General features: G+C 38.5%; 1 protein-coding gene across 2 annotated transcripts; it reads right to left on the bottom strand.

Moving 5' to 3' along the window:
• Positions 1-3,120: 3,120 nt before the first annotated feature.
• On the bottom strand, positions 3,121-20,245 carry zfyve28 (zinc finger, FYVE domain containing 28). Of its 2 annotated transcripts, XM_063007745.1 has the most exons (15): positions 19,972-20,245; positions 16,592-16,732; positions 16,322-16,459; positions 14,633-14,835; positions 14,362-14,451; positions 13,372-13,461; positions 13,191-13,292; positions 11,541-12,881; positions 11,254-11,346; positions 9,873-10,036; positions 8,995-9,111; positions 8,812-8,913; positions 8,083-8,186; positions 4,924-4,986; positions 3,121-4,417 (listed from the first exon to the last, which is right to left on the bottom strand). In XM_063007745.1, the coding sequence occupies exons 1-15, from the start codon at positions 20,005-20,007 to the stop codon at positions 4,412-4,414; spliced, it is 2,790 nt and encodes a 929-aa protein (XP_062863815.1). In that variant the 5' UTR covers positions 20,008-20,245; the 3' UTR covers positions 3,121-4,411. The 2 variants fall into 2 exon arrangements, with proteins under 2 accessions (XP_062863815.1, XP_062863814.1); XM_063007744.1 differs by having other exon boundaries at positions 3,121-4,986.
• Positions 20,246-20,829: the final 584 nt, after the last annotated feature.

Below are 20,829 nucleotides of genomic sequence, written 5' to 3'. Positions count from 1 at the left end.
AGCAGCAACAACCTTTTCTGGAAAAAAGACAAAGTTCTTGCTTTTGGAAGAAAAAATGTATTTATTATTTTCATTGCATGACATAAATACGTAATTTTAGAATTTGAAAAGTTGAATTAAAACAGCCATTCTAAAATAAAAACAAGCTTTGAATAAATAGGGTTTACAATTTTGTCACAGATTCTTCTTTATACAGAAAACAAAGTTTTGTACATTTAAATATTTTCGTTGTTTTTGCTCTTTGTGTAAAAAAAGACTGAAAAGGCAAAATGAAACTGCACTTTGAGGCCTGAGGATTGGTTGCAAGTTAAATCCAAACTTTCCACACAAGTTCAACAGCTGAACAGCTATTTACAAACAGCCAACAGATATCAACTGGGTCTTGACTGTCCTGCTAATTTCATATCTAATCCGTAAGAGCATATCCTTATTTAGTGCCATGTCAAAGTACAAATACAGTCCTGAAACCGCAATTCTTTTAGAAAAGGAAGCAACAGTATATGGGAAGCCAGGTCAGTAATATCAAATGCAGTTTTACGTGTAAATATTTTGTGAAGACATGTATGCTGTTTTTAAATGGTCCCTGTAAAAGCAGAGGACTAGATGTTCAGTTGTGTGAACAATAGTAATCAGTGTATTTAGCTGAAGATATGAATATGACCACTAGTTGATCAAAAAGCAGTAGAGGTACTGTACTTTAAAGCTTACTGTGAGCAGACACTAATGTACTACGTACACAGAGTACTGCTATTAGAGGACCTCAAACATTGAGGATACCAATAGAGGTGTGTGAGAAAGCAGGACTAATTCAAGGGCTAGCATGAACTATAAATAACTAAAACAATGTACAGTTACATTAGCTCTCGAGAAGTAGCAATAATAAATCTAATTTAATCTCTATTTAATATGGAATTATCAGCAAAGTTGAAGAAGACTTCATCGTGAACTGAAATATCCTGAGGTGCATTTTCATGCCTCTGGTTTGCTTGCAGACACAATGACAAGCAACTTGGTCAAATCCTAGAACTATTTATAAACTCGGAGGTATAGTCAATGAGGTAATCTCTCAAAGAGTGAAGGAGAAAGCATAGGCAACAAGATAAAAACAGGCAAGTTGAAACTCTTGCAAAGCTGGACATGCCTACTAGGCACAAAGAAGGATAAAATGGCACCAGACATTAAAAAAATCTTCTGCAGTTTGCTAAAGAATCTTCTGCAGTTTGCCTACAATTAAGATAAGTATACAGTGTATCACAAAAGTGAGTACACCCCTCACATTTCTGCAGATATTTAAGTATATCTTTTCATGGGACAACACTGACAAAATGACACTTTGACACAATGAAAAGTAGTCTGTGTGCAGCTTATATAACAGTGTAAATTTATTCTTCCCTCAAAATAACTCAATATACAGCCATTAATGTCTAAACCACCGGCAACAAAAGTGAGTACACCCCTTAGTGAAAGTTCCTGAAGTGTCAATATTTTGTGTGGCCACCATTATTTCCCAGAACTGCCTTAACTCTCCTGGGCATGGAGTTTACCAGAGCTTCACAGGTTGCCACTGGAATGCTTTTCCACTCCTCCATGACGACATCACGGAGCTGGCGGATATTCGAGACTTTGCGCTCCTCCACCTTCCGCTTGAGGATGCCCCAAAGATGTTCTATTGGGTTTAGGTCTGGAGACATGCTTGGCCAGTCCATCACCTTTACCCTCAGCCTCTTCAATAAAGCAGTGGTCGTCTTAGAGGTGTGTTTGGGGTCATTATCATGCTGGAACACTGCCCTGCGACCCAGTTTCCGGAGGGAGGGATCATGCTCTGCTTCAGTATTTCACAGTACATATTGGAGTTCATGTGTCCCTCAATGAAATGTAACTCCCCAACACCTGCTGCACTCATGCAGCCCCAGACCATGGCATTCCCACCACCATGCTTGACTGTAGGCATGACACACTTATCTTTGTACTCCTCACCTGATTGCCGCCACACATGCTTGAGACCATCTGAACCAAACAAATTAATCTTGGTCTCATCAGACCATAGGACATGGTTCCAGTAATCCATGTCCTTTGTTGACATGTCTTCAGCAAACTGTTTGCGGGCTTTCTTGTGTAGAGACTTCAGAAGAGGCTTCCTTCTGGGGTGACAGCCATGCAGACCAATTTGATGTAGTGTGCGGCGTATGGTCTGAGCACTGACAGGCTGACCCCCCACCTTTTCAATCTCTGCAGCAATGCTGACAGCACTCCTGCGCCTATCTTTCAAAGACAGCAGTTGGATGTGACGCTGAGCACGTGCACTCAGCTTCTTTGGACGACCAACGCGAGGTCTTTTCTGAGTGGACCCTGCTTCTTTAAAATGCTGGATGATCTTGGCCACTGTGCTGCAGCTCAGTTTCAGGGTGTTGGCAATCTTCTTGTAGCCTTGGCCATCTTCATATAGCGCAACAATTCGTCTTTTAAGATCCTCAGAGAGTTCTTTGCCATGAGGTGCCATGTTGGAACTTTCAGTGACCAGTATGAGAGAGTGTGAGAGCTGTACTACTAAATTGAACACACCTGCTCCCTATGCACACCTGAGACCTAGTAACACTAACAAATCACATGACATTTTGGAGGGAAAATGACAAGCAGTGCTCAATTTGGACATTTAGGGGTGTAGTCTCTTGGGGGTGTACTCACTTTTGTTGCCGGTGGTTTAGACATTAATGGCTGTATATTGAGTTATTTTGAGGGAAGAATAAATTTACACTGTTATATAAGCTGCACACAGACTACTTTTCATTGTGTCAAAGTGTCATTTTGTCAGTGTTGTCCCATGAAAAGATATACTTAAATATCTGCAGAAATGTGAGGGGTGTACTCACTTTTGTGATACACTGTATAACAAGTCAATTTTGTGTTGCAAGACTAGGACACAGAGTACCAACACATTTGTTGTAACTGTAAATGCTGTATTTTGCGACAGCAGTCCATGTATAGCTTGTTATTTAAAATGCAGAGTTGAATAAATTAGTAATTATTTAGTCATATTTTAGATTTTTTCTTTTCATATGCTCTGCAATAAACGGCTGTCCTTCTCGCCTTGTGTCCAGTGTTTCCAGAATACACCTCTAAGCCAAATGAATGAACCAGATCTTAATAAAGTGTTTTATTTAAGTAATATTTATCCTTAAACAATTACTAAATATTTTTTCCCCTGCCCTATTCTCTCTTTAGTTAAGCTGGATGTAATCGCAATGTAATTGGGCAAATCAATGCGCTTTAGATGAGGTGCTAATTGTTTTTGTCCATACATGAGCTGACAAGTGTGGGGTTGATTGGTGTCACGACACAAGGGAGACATAAATGTCACTGCTACCACCCAAGAAGCAACATTCAACAGCTTCTCACTAAATGGCTTGTGAGGGGCATTATTGGAGCTTGAACTAACGGCCTAAAGAGATGACAAAACAAACAATTTTTGTTGCACCACTCAGGAGCTTAAAATTTTTATTTTTCCCTCTCTACATTTAACATTTAATAAAAAAAGCAAAAAAAGACAGTGCTAAGTGCTTGCAAAGTTTTTGCCTATACTATAAATTTTAAGTGACTATTTAAGGACAATCTGTGGTACTTGGTTTCTGTAGAAGCAGTTTCTGCTTGAAAAATTTTGTAGACACTGGGTTGACAGAAGGGGGCAGTGTGTTAAATTAGTACACAGTCACCGTGAATTAGAATTTTGAGTATTCACAACGCATGGCTAATGTTAAAACAATGAGAATAAGTCCTCTGCACTAAAGAGGTAGGGGTTGTAAGGTTCCGCCAAAAACAGCTCTGCAAATCTATTAATATACCTGTAACATTAAATTGTAAAAAATTCTTCTTTAAAAATGTACTTTTAATCTGATCATAAGTGTGTTTCGATGGAAATGTTTGCAGGCTTCTTAGCAGTTCACATGGTGTGAAATTAAAATAAATGGGTTGTACCTGGTTTGGGGGAACAGTGAGGGCATTTAAAGAGATCAGGGATCAGACGCTGCTGTAAAAAGCAATAACTTTCCAGTTCAGTAAATAATATAAAAAGCATCCACGTCTATATGGTTACACATTCATTGCTATTACGAGCACAGTATCTTCTCCCATTGTAACCACTTCAACATATGTACATTTCATTTTTAGCCATTCCACATGTCCTAAAACCCCAATATTATATTACAGAGAGCAGCATCATTTCTTACATAAAAACATCTGAATAACAATAATATTATTTAAAAACTCTTTAGTGTGCTATAATGACCACACTTAAAATGAATGGTGCAAACAATGTTCTATTATTACATCATTATTAGAACAACGTAATATTATTGTCTTCATACTTGTCACAGTTGCTCATGTGTTTATCATGATTTACATTCAGTAATGTATCTTAGCCCTGTGAAACATAGCAAAAGAGATAAAATGATTTCATTTCATTTAAATAATAAGGACGTTCTCAGAGTCAACTGAGACAGAATCATTAAGACTAGATTTGCTTTTCATCACAGCTCACCTGTAACTGCCAGATTCGCAAAAACTTGGGAGGAACAAATACTGAACAGAGCATCTGTGCTTAACAGTAGGCATTCATTAACTTTAAATAATTTATTTATTTATTACTTTAAAGCTAATTTGTTCTTTGCTCAGGGTTGCTTTACTAATGCAGTAGTGCATTTATATTTAAATGTTTAAATTAAATTAAATGAGAATGTCACATATTTACAAACTTAAAAAAGAAGTATGCAGTTCTAACTAAACAGTTGATCTTGCTGCAAGGTAATGTGCTTATGTTCATGTCTGATGGTACTAAGCTGGTTCAAGGAAGGGTTACCGTCAAACACCATTCCTGTCACTGTAAAAAGGTGTGACGTGAAACATGTAGCAGTGAGTGCACACCCTTACAGGTTTCATCTGACCATAGCGGGGCAATGGGGCTGAGTGTGAAGAGCAGCGAGAGCAAAAGATCTGTAAGACACAGGGCAAAAATAATCACACAATGGTAGTACAAATGAATAACTGTACAGAAAGGTCTTATAAAACTTTTAATTATGCTTCTAACAAATGCACATTTTCACACCACCTGGTACTACTAAGTTAAAAATAAACGCATGCCAATTGTGATAAAAATACTAAAAAAAATTTAATAATGTTCATATATTTCATTATTGTATATATATATATATATATATATGTATATATATATATATATATATACAGTGTATCACAAAAGTGAGTACACCCCTCACATTTCTGCAGATATTTAAGTATATCTTTTCATTGGACAACACTGACAAAATGACACTTTGACACAATGAAACGTAGTCTGTGTGCAGCTTATATAACAGTGTAAATTTATTCTTCCCTCAAAATAACTAAATATACAGCCATTAATGTCTAAACCACTGGCAACAAAAGTGAGTACACCCCTAAGAGACTACACCCCTAAATGTCCAAATTGAGCACTGCTTGTCATTTTTCCTCCAAAATGTCATGTGATTTGTTAGTGTTACTAGGTCTCAGGTGTGCATAGGGAGCAGGTGTGTTCAATTTAATAGTACAGCTCTCACACTCTCTCATATTGGTCACTGAAAGTTCCAACATGGCACCTCATGGCAAAGAACTCTCTGAGGATCTTAAAAGACGAATTGTTGCGCTACATGAAGATGGCCAAGGCTACAAGAAGATTGCCAACACCCTGAAACTGAGCTGCAGCACAGTGGCCAAGATCATCCAGCGTTTTAAAAGAGCAGGGTCCACTCAGAACAGACCTCGCGTTGGTCGTCCAAAGAAGCTGAGTACACGTGCTCAGCGTCACATCCAACTGCTGTCTTTAAAAGATAGGCGCAGGAGTGCTGTCAGCATTGCTGCAGAGATTGAAAAGGTGGGGGGTCAGCCTGTCAGTGCTCAGACCATACGCCGCACACTACATCAAATTGGTCTGCATGGCTGTCACCCCAGAAGGAAGCCTTTTCTGAAGTCTCTACACAAGAAAGCCCGCAAACAGTTTGCTGAAAACATGTCAACAAAGGACATGGATTACTGGAACCATGTCGTATGGTCTGATGAGACCAAGATTAATTTGTTTGGTTCAGATGGTCTCAAGCATGTGTGGCGGCAATCAGGTGAGGAGTACAAAGATAAGTGTGTCATGCCTACAGTCAAGCATGGTGGTGGGAATGCCATGGTCTGGGGCTGCATGAGTGCAGCAGGTGTTGGGGAGTTATATTTCATTGAGGGACACATGAACTCCAATATGTACTGTGAAATACTGAAGCAGAGCATGATCCCCTCCCTCCGGAAACTGGGTCGCAGGGCAGTGTTCCAGCATGATAATGACCCCAAACACACCTCTAAGACGACCACTGCTTTATTGAAGAGGCTGAGGGTAAAGGTGATGGACTGGCCAAGCATGTCTCCAGACCTAAACCCAATAGAACATCTTTGGGGCATCCTCAAGCGGAAGGTGGAGGAGCGCAAAGTCTCGAATATCCGCCAGCTCCGTGATGTCGTCATGGAGTAGTGGAAAAGCATTCCAGTGGCAACCTGTGAAGCTCTGGTAAACTCCATGCCCAGGAGAGTTAAGGCAGTTCTGGGAAATAATGGTGGCCACACAAAATATTGACACTTCAGCAACTTTCACTAAGGGGTGTACTCACTTTTGTTGCTGGTGGTTTAGACATTAATGGCTGTATATTGAGTTATTTTGAGGGAAGAATAAATTTACACTGTTATATAAGCTGCACACAGACTACTTTTCATTGTGTCAAAGTGTCATTTTGTCAGTGTTGTCCCATGAAAAGATATACTTAAATATCTGCAGAAATGTGAGGGGTGTACTCACTTTTGTGATACACTGTATATATATATATATATATATATATATATATATATTACATTGTTATATATTATGTTGAGTCTTTCTGTGGTGGAGTTTAGTTTGACTAAAACATACAGCATAAAAATGTTATTACTGCATGGGAATTAATACAGATTATCAATACAGATTAATTAACAATATGTTTTTATGTTTTTCATTTATAATCGACATAGATATTTTCCTCTCTGAAAATACCTAACAGTAAATGACAAACAATGATAACAGACAAAAAAAAAGGAAATCGAAAATAATAATCGAATAATAATCTCTATTCAGTTTTTTTACAACTGTGTTGTCCTGATCTAAAAGGATACACCACACTACCCTAATTTAAAATGTACTATTTATGACTGTGATTTGAAGTGTCTTTTCAGTTAAATATTTAATCAATATAAGTGCAGAATTTTGGAATAATATCCTATATGGTAAATCACCAATATATTTGTCAGATGCGTTTGTCTCTGGTCATATTCTGTACTGCTTTTGTTTAGTCTATGTGTAAGAAGAGAAATTTACTATCGGCTGGATTGGTCAGTTATTGTGGGAGTAGAAGATTGTTTTTCAACTTGAGGTTATAAGAACCAGATGTTAGGTGACTCTAAATTGTGGGAAGAAGGGCCCAGTGACAAAAAGGAATTAGCTCATATAAAAGAGAGGTGCCTTGTATGTCTGTATATGAAATTTATGTAGGTAAAGAGAGGCCCACCAAAGCCTACCCTCAGAAATTGGAAGAATAAAGAGAGGGACAAAGGCAATGCATGTCAGTCGTTACCCAGGATGGCTCGCTTTATTGTGTGTTCACTGTAATATGCAATAAATCTATATTTTTTCTGCTACTTCTGGTGGTGGTTTGATCAAGTTGAGGTTTTGCCACCACAGATCCTTTAAAATTTAAATGAAAATGAACACAGTAGTTTCAGTGTTTTCTCAGCAGCAAATTCGAGGTTTGATTGCTATATGTGATTTAGTAATTTATTTCTGGCAGCAAAAGGATTTGAGGCAACTTATATTAAATGTAAACTCTACATACTTTACACTGGTGAAGACATGTCTTTCAGATCAAACAGCAATGTTAAATAATGAATCACTTCACATTTTTGACACTTAAATAAATCAGTCTTGTATTTCAGTAGTAAACAGTATGTAATTGAACTGGGTGCCATGGCTGTTGTGCCGCACTGTACCTTTCCACAGCTTCTACAATGGTGCTTCCTCCGAATAACAGTAAATGGAGCCTTACAGGCAATGCAGGAGTTACAGGCCTCATCTGGAACCCACTCAGGAGGGTCTTTGGCAATAAGAAAAACAAAACATTGGTCAAAATTAGAGGGCAGTGGCAGTAATATGAAGTGTATCACTACTTATTTAGCTAAGCTTGTTATAGGCCAAGATTTCTATGTCAGTCCTGCTAGCATTTATCCCTGCAAAGCTTCAATTTCTCTCTATCGCAACACACCTGATTTAGCTCATGAGCTAATTATTATGCATTCAGTGAGTTGGAGCAGGAAAAAACATTCAGGTCAGTGGGTTTCGATTGAGCTTAAGGAACCAAAACCATGACTGGTTATGTAAAAGTGTAAAAACATTAGGTCACCTCCTTCTCACGGCAACTATTGTATTGTATTGTCAAGGCACTGTTTCGGCTGAGACAAGAGAGTTGTGCAACCCCCATAGATTGCCAGAGCACAGAAGGATATCCAAACTGGGATGATGCAAAAACAGGGGCAGTTGCTTTAGCATTTTCTGCATTCACATTTTTTGAAACTGTTAAGATGTTCCATACTTTATCCAAATTTTAAACATTTTAAATTATTTTTTTAACTGATCAACAAAATACCAATAACTTCTAACAGTTCTTACTAATAAACAGAGCCTTTTGCAAACTACATTAGCATGATGAGGTGTGTACCAACCTTCAAACTGTCCGTCTCGTGCCTTGGCTGCAAGCTCTGATGAGGACATCGTCTCCTGGCAAAGAGCACAGTCTTCTAACCCAGCACTTCCCACTCTTGGTCCTGCAAAAAGATCAAATGGTAAATCACCTCACTGATGCAAGACACAAGCCTGGTAAGGTTTTTATTCCCTTGTTTACTTACGTTTCTTCTGCTTCTCAGTGTCCCCTTGATCAGACTTTGTTGCCATGACCTCAAACAATGTCTTAAGGATGCTCCGCAGGTCACTTGCATAGTTTGTTTGCAACTGATCAGCCACACCTAAGGGCACACAATACAGACATGAGTACAACAATTAATGTAATCATCAGCAAGGCCAGTTCATTTAGGTGAGAACTATGTTTTGATATTTTAGGATTGCATTTGACTTTAAAGACAGCAACAATACAAGATAATGAGCAGAGGTGCGGTGAGCAAGTGCAGATTTGAAAGAGATTAACTAATAATTAAAAAAATTGTTGGTTGACAAACACTACAATTACTGTTTAAAAGGTTTAAATTTACTGTGTATACAGGGTTAGACAGTCAGCATGTACTTACATTTACACTGAAAACACTTCAGTGTCTCTTAAAATGATTTTTTTCCCTATCACAGATGGACTACTAAGAAAATTGTTAAATATAGAGATTAAACACACTCCTCCTAATTTCTGGGACAGCGAATCCCAAATTCATTTCTGGTCTCATAATTATGCTCCCCTTTTGTTCTGCATTGTGTGCAATTCTTTAATGAGACACTATAATGCATCCGGATGTAGAACATGTATCAGATTGTTTAAACTTGTTTTCTCAATAATTTTAAAAATAGAATGTGTGGGTGTGCGTGTGCATTCAAGATAAATTGAAACCAAACAAATGGACAGGTCATTGAATGTAAAAAAAAAAAAAAGGTCTCTGCCTCTCTCTGACATCAGGCACTGCTACAGTAACCACACACATCACCATAGTGTTTCTCAACCCTCCAACTGTTGCCTGAAGTTCTCTATAAATGCAAATGATTAAATGACTGAGTCAGCACATACCTGATATGCAGACAAACAGACGATGGATGAGGTCACTACTGCTATGGAAACGTGCACGTATTTTGTTGTGAGCAACCAGTTTAGAAGCATGCAGAGCCAGTTGAATCTCCTGGTTATCAAGATCCTCTGACATCTCAGTGCTGGTGGTCAGACTACTGACAGAACTAATAGAAATACAAAGGCACAGAAAGAACAGAGTAAACTCAATAGGTTAATAATGCATAAAATACACTATTAATTGTAATTGGCATGTTGACTTATATATTTAGGAAAATAAAGGCAAAATAGATTGATATTCAAAATATAATTGGTGCAAAAAAAAAAGAAATGTAATTAATATGTATTTACAAAGAAAGAAAAAAACCCTTAAAAACTTCTAAGAGCCGCTCAGGTGGCGCAGCGGTAAAGTATGCTAGCGCACCAGAGTTGGGTTTCTAGATACATCGTATCGAAACTCAGCTCTGCCTTTCCGACTGGGTTGGGCGGCAGTATGAACAACGTTTGGCTGTTGTTCAGGGTTAGGGGTAGTCGGAGCATAGGTCCTCATAACTGGTGCGACTGCGGCCCCTGCTGGTTGACTGACGGCGCCCGCACAGGGCTGAGGAATAACATTGAGGGGGGTGTGACCCTCCGTGCGCAGTGTCTCTCGGTGTATGAACTCGGCTCGTGCAGGTGAAAAATGCAGGCTGTACTGATTGCTTGCCGGAGGGGGCGTCCGGAGGGGGAGTGGCGTCCTCAGTCAGCGGCAAAAAGGGTCGAATCAGTATAGAGGACACAATCAGGGTAATTGGACACGACTAGAATAGGGATAAAAATTGGGGGGGGGAAAGTGGGGGAAAAATAGATAATTAAAAAAAAAAAAACTTCTAAGAATTAGCAACCTGGAAGAAGTGATTGGGCTGTGCCACTTTGAAAGCTTTTTCATTTATTTGCTCAGGTAATTTACTTCAATCAGGTGTGTACAAACTTACCAACTCCCATAAATTGGAGGCTAAACTATGAGTTATAATCAGGAATTAACAGAAAAAATGTTATTGGCTGAACACACTGCTTGGGATAGGCTTAGCTGCTTCAGGAGATTAGCAAAATATTTTCATGCAAGACCAGTATGAGATATGAACGTTTTTAGCAGAACATGATTAATTTAGAGGTTAACAAGGAGCCAGTGTAGGCTAGATACAACTAGGTGACTTTCTTTTGTGGCAAGGACACAAGCTAAAGCATTCAGTTTATGATTATGTATTTTTAATTAAATGTTTAACATTTCTGTCAAACAGAAAAAATAGCAATTATTTTGTGGCACTTGAAGCCCAACCCTGAGACTAGGCTTTGGTCAACCAAAATGTTGACACTGTATTTGCCCAAAGCTGTAGTTGTTTACCTGGGTGTGCATGAACTGGACAGACTGCATGTCGTGACTGACACACTCTCACAGTCACTGCTGGTGTCTGAACTGAGAGGTGACACCTGTAAACTGCAGCCCACCAATTACAAGTACACAAGGGAAAAAGGGGAACAAAGGAAAAAAAGGATAAGAACTCAATATTGAAAAAAAATATCCCAAAAAGCAAACAGCAATCACAATATATGTATATAAAATCAAAACAAATAAAAATAATATAGGATGAACTAAACTTAATCATGTTCATTTCACACAAACATACACACCTGGAGCATTTGTGGTTGTTTTCTATGGACTGTTTTTCCAGTCTTTCATTCGCTAAAGAGCTGGTTGGGCTTTGACAGGCTCTGTCCTGACGAGGACATCTGTTTGCTGACTCTCCAGAGTCTTTGTGTTGTGAAGGCAAGGTGCTTAAGCTACAAGCAAGGCACTTTTCACAACAGGGTGAGTGTGAAAACCTTGCTTGCTGCTCCTCATTTTCCTCCTTCAGCAATCGCGGACCAGGCGGAGGCGGAAGGGCCAAAGGTGCGTCTCCCTTCCCTCCGCTACCACTCCCAACTGCTGATTGGATAACAGAGCTGGTGATGGTTAGTTTGAGCTTGTCAAACTCAAGTGCCCCATCTGTAGTGGTGATATCTGATGTAGAAGAATCGTCACAGGTGTCAACACAGCCAGCAGCACAGCACACACAGGAGTTAAGCAGGCGGTGGGCAGCTCCTTCGGATGATCGTGGCAATACCACCAGGTCAGGCAGGCTAGGCGAGCGTGGGTTGAAGATTACCGTGGCCGACAATTTCATCCCTCCAGTTCGGTTAGCAATGACCTCTGCCGGTTCCTCTCCATCCTCCCCCTCTTCTTGCTGTCCCTCCCAACCATTTACTAACGGTAATGTGTCTAAACTTTCGCCAGGTTCAGAAGAGGCCACCGTCCAACCACTGCAGGTGGAGTCACCTAGAGAGATGGTGTGCTTTAGGGGTTTGAGGTGTGTAGTAGGAGACACTAGCTGTCCTTGGAGGACGTCTTCTAAGCTAGTCTCAAAACTGCCGCCACCACCCATTCCCTCCAGGTCATCCATAAAAAAAACCCGTTCATCCCCTTCATGGTGGGTGACAGGAGCCTTGTGAGGGGAGTTTTCAGTACTAGAAGGTGCACTTGATGCACACAGGCTGGGCCGGTTCTTCTGGTGATAGTGGCTTGGAGAAGGTTTCTGGCTTGGAGGTGAGAGCAGTGTCGACATGTGATCACCTACACGATGCACCATCATGTTAAGCTGCTCTATCTCCTCTTCATCATACTGCATGGAGCAGGCCAGGTCAACCTCCACATCCTCCTCTTCCTCACTTGGGACCTCCTGCTGGCCTTTGCTCTCTTCCCACACCTCATCTTCCTCACACTGAGAGGCACACAGAGCCAGTTCTACCACTTTATCCACCTCATTTTGCTCCTCTCTCTGATGAGACTCTTCTTTGGGATGAGACTTATTCTTTGAGCTGACTGGTTCTGAAGTGGAGATATTAGAGCCTGTGGGGAACTCTCCATCCTGTGAGATGCACAGATTCCGCTCCAGGGTTGTTAACTCATTCTCCGTCAGAGTTTGCAGCAGGTCCCTGAAAGAATAATGCCAAAACGTCATTTTAAAACACTGCTTTGAAAATAAGTGGTCAACAAACGAACCATGAAAACCACATACTGTTATTAGCAGTATGAGTACACTAAGCCTGGCTAAGCTTGGTCACAGGAGGGTGTGTTTTACCTCTTACTTTATAACCACTGGCTTAAGGGCCATACAAAAACAACAACAAGATATATTTAAATAACTAACAATACAAAGTTTGTAATTGGTACATAAGCACAGTGACAGTCAGCACATAATGTTGGCTGGACATGTCAAAACCCACTCTGGACACCACAAGTACCTGATTTTCTTCAGTAATGTGCGAAAAGGTCGGAAGAGTTCAGACATATCTTCTGCTTTGTTTACCAGGTTAAGGGGCCCCTCTGGATATACTACAAGGCCACTAAAAACAACATAATAAATGTTTTAATTAAAAACATTTAAATTGTTATCTACAGTATTGGAAAAAAATAATGACTTACCAGACAATGGCTAGTCGAGGGATTGTAAACATGAGAGCAGGTTCATAATCATCAATCATGTCTTGAGTAAGATAGCCAAGCTTCAGAGCCCTGGAAACAGATACTGCACAATGCCTAATCTTGCCAACACAATTATTAATAAAAATGCTTAATAATATTTTAATGTAGATAAATTAAATATAAACAAAACATTTTAATTTAATGTTCACAAAGATAAGACAAAGCAAAAAAATAATTCTACGAATGTTATGAATACAAACACAATGTGTGATCAAAAACAAAAGTTAGTTGTTCATTATGGCACTGCATTGAGAAATAAATGAAATGACTCTTTTGGATATAAAGGATATCTATCTTTTGGTCCGAAACACGAAAGCTACAGACTGTTTTGGCAGGGTTGCCAGATTTCAGTTGTAGCTATAAGGACATGACAGCCACAATCTTGGATGCTTCAGTTACATTTTGATAACAAGCCAGACTTTTTTTTTTTTACTTAAAAAAAACTATGTATCTGCACATGAGTGTTGAGTTCATCAACTAAGCTGAACACTTGCCAAGTCACCTAATGTAAAGAACCTTTTTACTGGAAAATACAATTATGCTTGGCAGACTTGAAAGTAAAAAAAAAAAAAAAGGAAGAAAATGTTCAGCAGGAGTCTAAATCAACTTGACGTCAAATTGACATACATAACAAATCAAAAGAAACAATGTTTATTTGCTAAAAAAAAAAAATCTAAATGGACTATACTATTCAGCATAAAACTGATAGATAAAGAATAAGATAAATAACATATAAAGATATAAGATATAAATACTGACTAAGTCTGTGAGTGAATATAATAACAAATAATAATACAATTAAATTTGGATTCTTGTTTTGTCCCAGAGCTAAATCTGAATAACCAAAATTACATGTTTTTTTCCTACAGCCATTCATGTTCATTACAGGTGAAAATAAAATACTGCTTTAGCAATCTGTGTGTCACTCACCTCTCTACAGTCTCACAGAAGAGCACTATCACTTCCTGCTGAACGTAATACTCCTTAGGAGATTTCACAGGCACCATGGCTGACACGTAACTACAATATAACCAGCATTAAGCATAACATAATTTTTTTTCTTGCAGTGCTGTTACTGTCACAATTACAGCTCAGATACAATTGCAATCAAAATTAACAAAATTAATATATACTTTTAGAATGTTAATTAATAATATAACGTGATTGCATTATTATTTTTGCAATCTAAAGGTGAACGTACCTGAGCTCAAACTCAGCAAAAAGGCTGTCAAACTGACGTAGCGCCTCTCTCATACGCTCTGTGTAGAAATTAAGGTCTCTCAGAGCTTGATCACGTGTTATGTTGCGCACCTCCTCCAGACAACGTGTCAAGTCTTTGGCCAGTGGTCGCATTGCCATGCTTTCAATTTCCCGATTCATGATGATGGAGCCAGCTGCCAGGCACTGGACAAAGACCCAAAATAACAAACGTTTTTCAACTATTCATTTTTCTTTTTTCCCCTTAAATGATCAAAAATTAAATGAATAATATATTGGGTTTTTGCAGTGACCAATGACATATTAAATGGCCTAAGCACATTCCTATACCTTCACCGTAAATATGCAACCTATGCAAATTGGAAACGACACATTTCTCATTGCTAGGAATCAGCACAAGTACTTCGACACTTCTTCTCAAACATGTCACTTAATACATTTTACAGAATTTGTCAAAAACAGAATTTGTCAGACCAGTTGAGCTTCTTCCATTTTTTCCAATGTTCTGTTCTGCATACCTTTGACGGTGGACAGGAGTTAGCATAAGAAGTTTGACTGGCCAGCAACTACGCAGACCCACGCACCGAAGGATTAAGTGCACCACAATTTGAGCCACAAAAAACCCTTTGCTTGATCCATACCAGACTCCATACCCTTACAGTCATTTGGCATTATTGACTCTTGTCCACCCAACAACCTGTCATCAGTTTGTGGCTTGTTTCTCCTCGAACCACTGTCTGCAAGTACTCATTATGGCCAGTAAGCACCCCTTACTGTGTCAGAGATACTTTAACCCAGTCGCTCAGCCATAACAATTTTGCCCTTGTCAAAGCCAGTCAGGTCATTATGCCTGATCATATCTGCCACATTTAACACATGTACTATGAGTAACCAACATCAGCCAAACATTTAACATATCCCTGATGTTGACATGCACAACTGTAATATAACAGGCATTGGCATTGGGGGGTGGGCCAAATACTCTGGCTGATGAATGTATATCGGTGCTTTTTGCCCAAAGGTAAATATTCAGAAATTAACTGCTCTAAATAAAAATAGCCACACATGCCCAGGAATGTTCTGTGCTACATGGATGTGCACTTTGTTCTCTTCTATTGTGCTTATATATAAAAATACACTGTATCACCAACAGTGTGTAGAAACACCTCTAACTTTTTTTTGTTTGTCACACTCTGATAAAAAGTGAATAAAACATAATGGCTTATAAAGCCTTGGTTTACTGAGTTTGGTGTAAAGGAACACCAGTGACCTGCACAGAGTTAATCCCATTTGTTAATCTATTTAAAAAGGAGAGCCGTTGTCAATGAATGTGACCCAAATTATTTGAATTGGCTATTCAAAAAGCACTGATTTTGATTACCAGGGAACTTTAACCCTTCATTGCATGATTTTTTTGTTTGTTAAAGCCACTGAATACACAGAAAAAAAGTAATTTATTTCTAATTCAACAACATGCAACAAATATATATCTCACCAATAGATTTTGGCAGAGCGTTGATTTTTTAAAAATTTGTTGCAAATAGGCTACGCGATGCAATGAAGGGTTAAGCCATTTCACTTTTCATATACTGTATACAGCTTTCTGTGCCTTAAAACTTCAAAGAACAGTGTCACAGAAAGAATCCATGTGAGGAGCAACATTAAAATATACCTCTGCACCAAACCACAGTTGTCCTGCAAGGTTGTCATGACGGATCTCTTCTGGAAATTTCACACAGAAGTCTCTGTTTGCTCGGTCTTCTGGTATACACTCATCCATGATCTGGTTTATGATATTCAGCACATTATCCTGCAAAAGAAAAAAACAAAGGCAGAAAAACAACCTCTGCATGAAGTTATTAGGCACGTGGCTTTTGTTGACATTGGTTGCAAATAAATCTCAGTCAGTCTCCTGCAATATGGAACAGATAAGAGACTTAACCTGGCAGGAGCGAAACTGGTTTACGAGCAGTGTGCATCTCTGAGGATCCTTCCTGCCATCCAGACTATCCAGTTCCGAGGCCACCTGGTTCAGCTCTTCATCTGCATAGTAGAACTGAGCGAGTAGCTGTGGGTCTGACCTCTGTACCACACAAAATGATGAGTGAGAGAGCGTGTCTTAAACTACTATTAAAGAATGACATAAAAAATGCAATTGTTATATTAGTATGCATATGAAAAACCAAAATAGTTTTCTACTGAGCATAATACTGCGTAAAACAACCATGTTCCTTGACAACATTCTTGAGAATTTTAGGCCACCCACACAAAAAATGTCTAACATAGCAGCAAAGGATGCCACCACTGGATTCAAAAAGTGCCCTGATCCAGAGGCCAACCTTTGGCCTCTTTCTGCCACATTCCACACATCAAATGGAACATTCTCCAGGCAGTGCATTATGGGTTAGGGAGGGGAGCATTCTAGAAAGGATTCCATGAAAGCTTTTTTTTTTACATTATTGTTCCTTGTTAACCAAGCCTAATGACATGTTGTCCCTAATATTATGGTTTTCTCTACTCAAGCATTATGGTCACTGATTCATATAGGTGAGACTAATGTGCAGAATTTAACTAAAAATAAAAGGGTAATGAAATGTATTTGGCACACATATCAGCATAGAAAATAAGCCGATTTCTGTGCCCAACAAACCCATAACTCTATGATGCTTATATAAATATACACTGAGAGGGTCACATTTTATATTTATCATTTTGTATCTTCTGTATTGTGTATGTTTTACTAGCTGTGTCTATCCTGTAATGTGTAATTAAAAACAATTTGGCCTGCCAGTAGCATTAAGTACAGAACAGAGGTGTGGTTGATTTATTAGTTAGATTCAGTTCAGCAAGAGTTATTTTAAGGTATTATTAATTAAAAAAAAAACTTTGACATTGCCTTTAAGTCAAAAAGCACTAATCTAGCTAGGCTTTACTTTCTGCCTCATTGTTTAGAACTGACACCCAACATATGATAGTTAATATTTTTTTATTTAGATGGATGCTACAGTTAGCTGACCTACCTTAAATTTGGGAAGGGAAAACCCTAAAAACTTATATAGGGTGCACAAGCAAGGATTGTATTAATACAAATAGACATATAACTACACTGTGAACTGTCAAAAAACAGTGCTGCTTATTTTAAATTGAGTGAAAAGAGATTTGGAACTAAAGAGTTTGGAATTGAAAGTCACACCTGATCTGTCATGTCAATATAGCAAACTTTTCTAACAGCTTTTTACAAAGAGTATTAAAAATATAATGCATGCCCTCTTTATCTTGATATTGTATTTCTACTCATATTAAGGAGAACTATACATGCTTCGTCATAATGGGGTTGTCAGACAGATATCAGATATTGCAGAGGTGCAAAGTCAGACCTTATAGGCCACACATTACTGATAAACATATGTACTTGTCAAAAGGTTTATGGGTTGTCAAAAACACTGTAAACATACCAGTTACAAAATCAAACAAGTGCTGATAAGTAGCATGTTACTTCACTCTGAACTGATAGTGAATTCCAGCACACTATGACAAACTTTTCAAAAAATAAAAAAGGATATCTTCCAGCTATACCCTGTCGCTATACTCCACAATATAAATAATTTACTTATGGCCAATGCCAACTTGACCTGATTGAGTTTATTTCTCTCACATTTAAAGCAGCAGTTATTATTAAAACAAGTAGGCCTCAAAACTTTACTATCACATGTCCCACAAATTCCCAGTCATTAAAAAGCAATGTGACAAAACTGTTTGGTTTTTGTGTATAAATTGTAGAAATTGCAATGATTAATGTTAAAATGCCTCTAAAAATAAAGTAAAATAGCTAAAGAAAGCAATAAAACAGAATTTTCATTAACAGTATCTAAAAAACGCAAAGCCTAGCTTCTCCCAGACAGTCACAAAATTGGCAATTCCACAAAATCCTTCCACGCTACCAAAATCTTTACTGTCCGAGAATATGAATAAAAAAAAACACGGCTGTCCAGATTTCTATGTCACAAGCCTTTAAGTCTTAATAAATAAATTGGAGTCATTTCTTTGCTACAAACCGCTCAAAATTTGCAGAACATTTGCTTGTAATTTATGACTGGCAAACAAATACTAACAGATGACTGTATGAAATGTATGTCTAGCACTACAGCCAAACCAACCCATTCCAACACTATTGGCCTGTCTTATTTAAAAAAAAATTAATTGGTGATTAACTGTCATTCAGCATACAATTCTCTTAACTCTTGAATTGATTAACCGTTATTATGTTATTTATCAACATGACTACTTTACATATTTAAAACTGATTACTAAAAAACAAAAAGATTACAAAGCAACAAACAATCTGCTAGTCCTGTGCAAAACAGTAAAGGCTTTACCTAGTTACTATAGTGCACAGTTTAAAGATCTTACTTAGACATCAGATTCTGATGTCTTCAAAGTAAGCTTGTCAATTCTTATCAAACAATGCATGCCAAACATCAGAGGTGTGATAGCACCAGACTAAGACTTGCTGTGTCTAGTGTTAATGTGGATGAAGTGTCAGACATACATGCCTTAATGATATTCGACAAATATGTCAAATCTATATGTCCTAAATTATTTGTTCCAATATTGTATTTATTCCATTTAATGTTCATTTTAAAGCTTAGTATTGGCAAATAGTTTTATATTGACGTGTGTCCATAAGCATATAAAATAGTATAGGCTTGATGGTGGCCTGCTAATCTGTATTTCATGCAAAAGATGTGTGTCAGTGGTACACGTTCACAATGTACATCATCGCACATACCTAGTTTAGAATCCCTCTTGAGGATAGAAAAGTCATTTGCTGCTACAAATTGATGTTTGAGTTTAAAAATGGGACCATAGTTTGTTGGATAATATGTAGAACCTTTTGTTCCCGCAAAGGGACAAACCTTCATAATGCCCTCTGACCTTCTACTCCTTTCCCCTCCAACAAAGTATTTACTGTTTAATTATTATATACTATTTAAATAATTTTCAATGAATAAATGCATTTATTATTTAATGTAATTTAATAATTGCACGCATTTTGGTAAAAGTAGACGCTGAAACAGACCAGCTCCTAACTGCTGGCGATTAAATGAGAAATAGTATTGTTGTGATGATACCCTCAATGCCTGTCAGGATATACAGAAGTAATGTATTATCTTTACCTGAGCGGCACACTGGGTGCGCACAAATGACCGACACTTGACAATTCAACAAAACAATAGCTGTTACAGCCAATCTTGCAGCATTTTTGTGAAAGACATGTAGGCGTTCAGTTAATAATCATGTCGAGATTTAGGTCTCACGTACCTTTGGCTTATACAGCCACTTTCGGAAGCGGTTCATCCTGAGTCACCTCGCCAGCTTCTCGACTCTTTGTCAGCTCGGATAGCCTGACTGCGAGCGCAGCAGCTCCCTGAAAAACAGCTAACTAGCTAGCTAACCTAATATTGACTACCCAGCTTTTAATTTCAATGTTAGCTGGGGTAAGAAATGGCTTAAAATAAAGCCATTCCGTGTTACTTCAGTGTACATATACAGCTGTGTTGTATTCTCTCCATGTAAGTGTCAATTCTGACGCCGTTTAGCCCTGAATCCAGCTCCTTTCTCATGACTGAGCTGAAACAGAGCTGAACAGGTACACAGCCGGACTGCGGAAATGACATCAACCTGACGCCAATGCTCATGAGTTGTTTTAGAACGAGTCGGCTCTTTAAGTCGGCTCTTTTTCATCTGTGTTGAGCTGACTTGAGCAGCAAACGCGCTTGAAAATATTTAAGTAGGGTGGGCTGCCAACTGAACGTTGAAATGTAAAACAAAGCAATTCAAATGATGTGCGCACGGACTGAAACAAATATTAAATGCGTGGCAGCAATGTCACCGACAACACTAAACTTTACCCAACCTGTCAAAGGTGCTCTCACTACACTGCACTATTGCGGGTTAGCTGAAAGGCTGTGTTTTAATCCGCCCTCAATAGCCTATACAGTGTGTTCAAAACAGTAGCCTAGAAGTTGGTCGAAATCTAATTTAGACCCTTGATTAGTATACTGGATGGCAGTGGCGGCTCCTGCCAAAACTCTCAGGGGGGGCAATTGTTGCCATGATGGCCAAGGTGACCCGTTCAATGGGTAAATTAAAGCTTAAATAATTAACATCTTAAGTCAT

The sequence above is a fragment of the Trichomycterus rosablanca genome, chromosome 13 (assembly GCF_030014385.1).
Source record: "Trichomycterus rosablanca isolate fTriRos1 chromosome 13, fTriRos1.hap1, whole genome shotgun sequence".
In the NCBI taxonomy this organism is placed as follows: Eukaryota; Metazoa; Chordata; class Actinopteri; order Siluriformes; family Trichomycteridae; genus Trichomycterus; species Trichomycterus rosablanca.
This window is presented reverse-complemented; position numbering and strand designations above follow the sequence as displayed.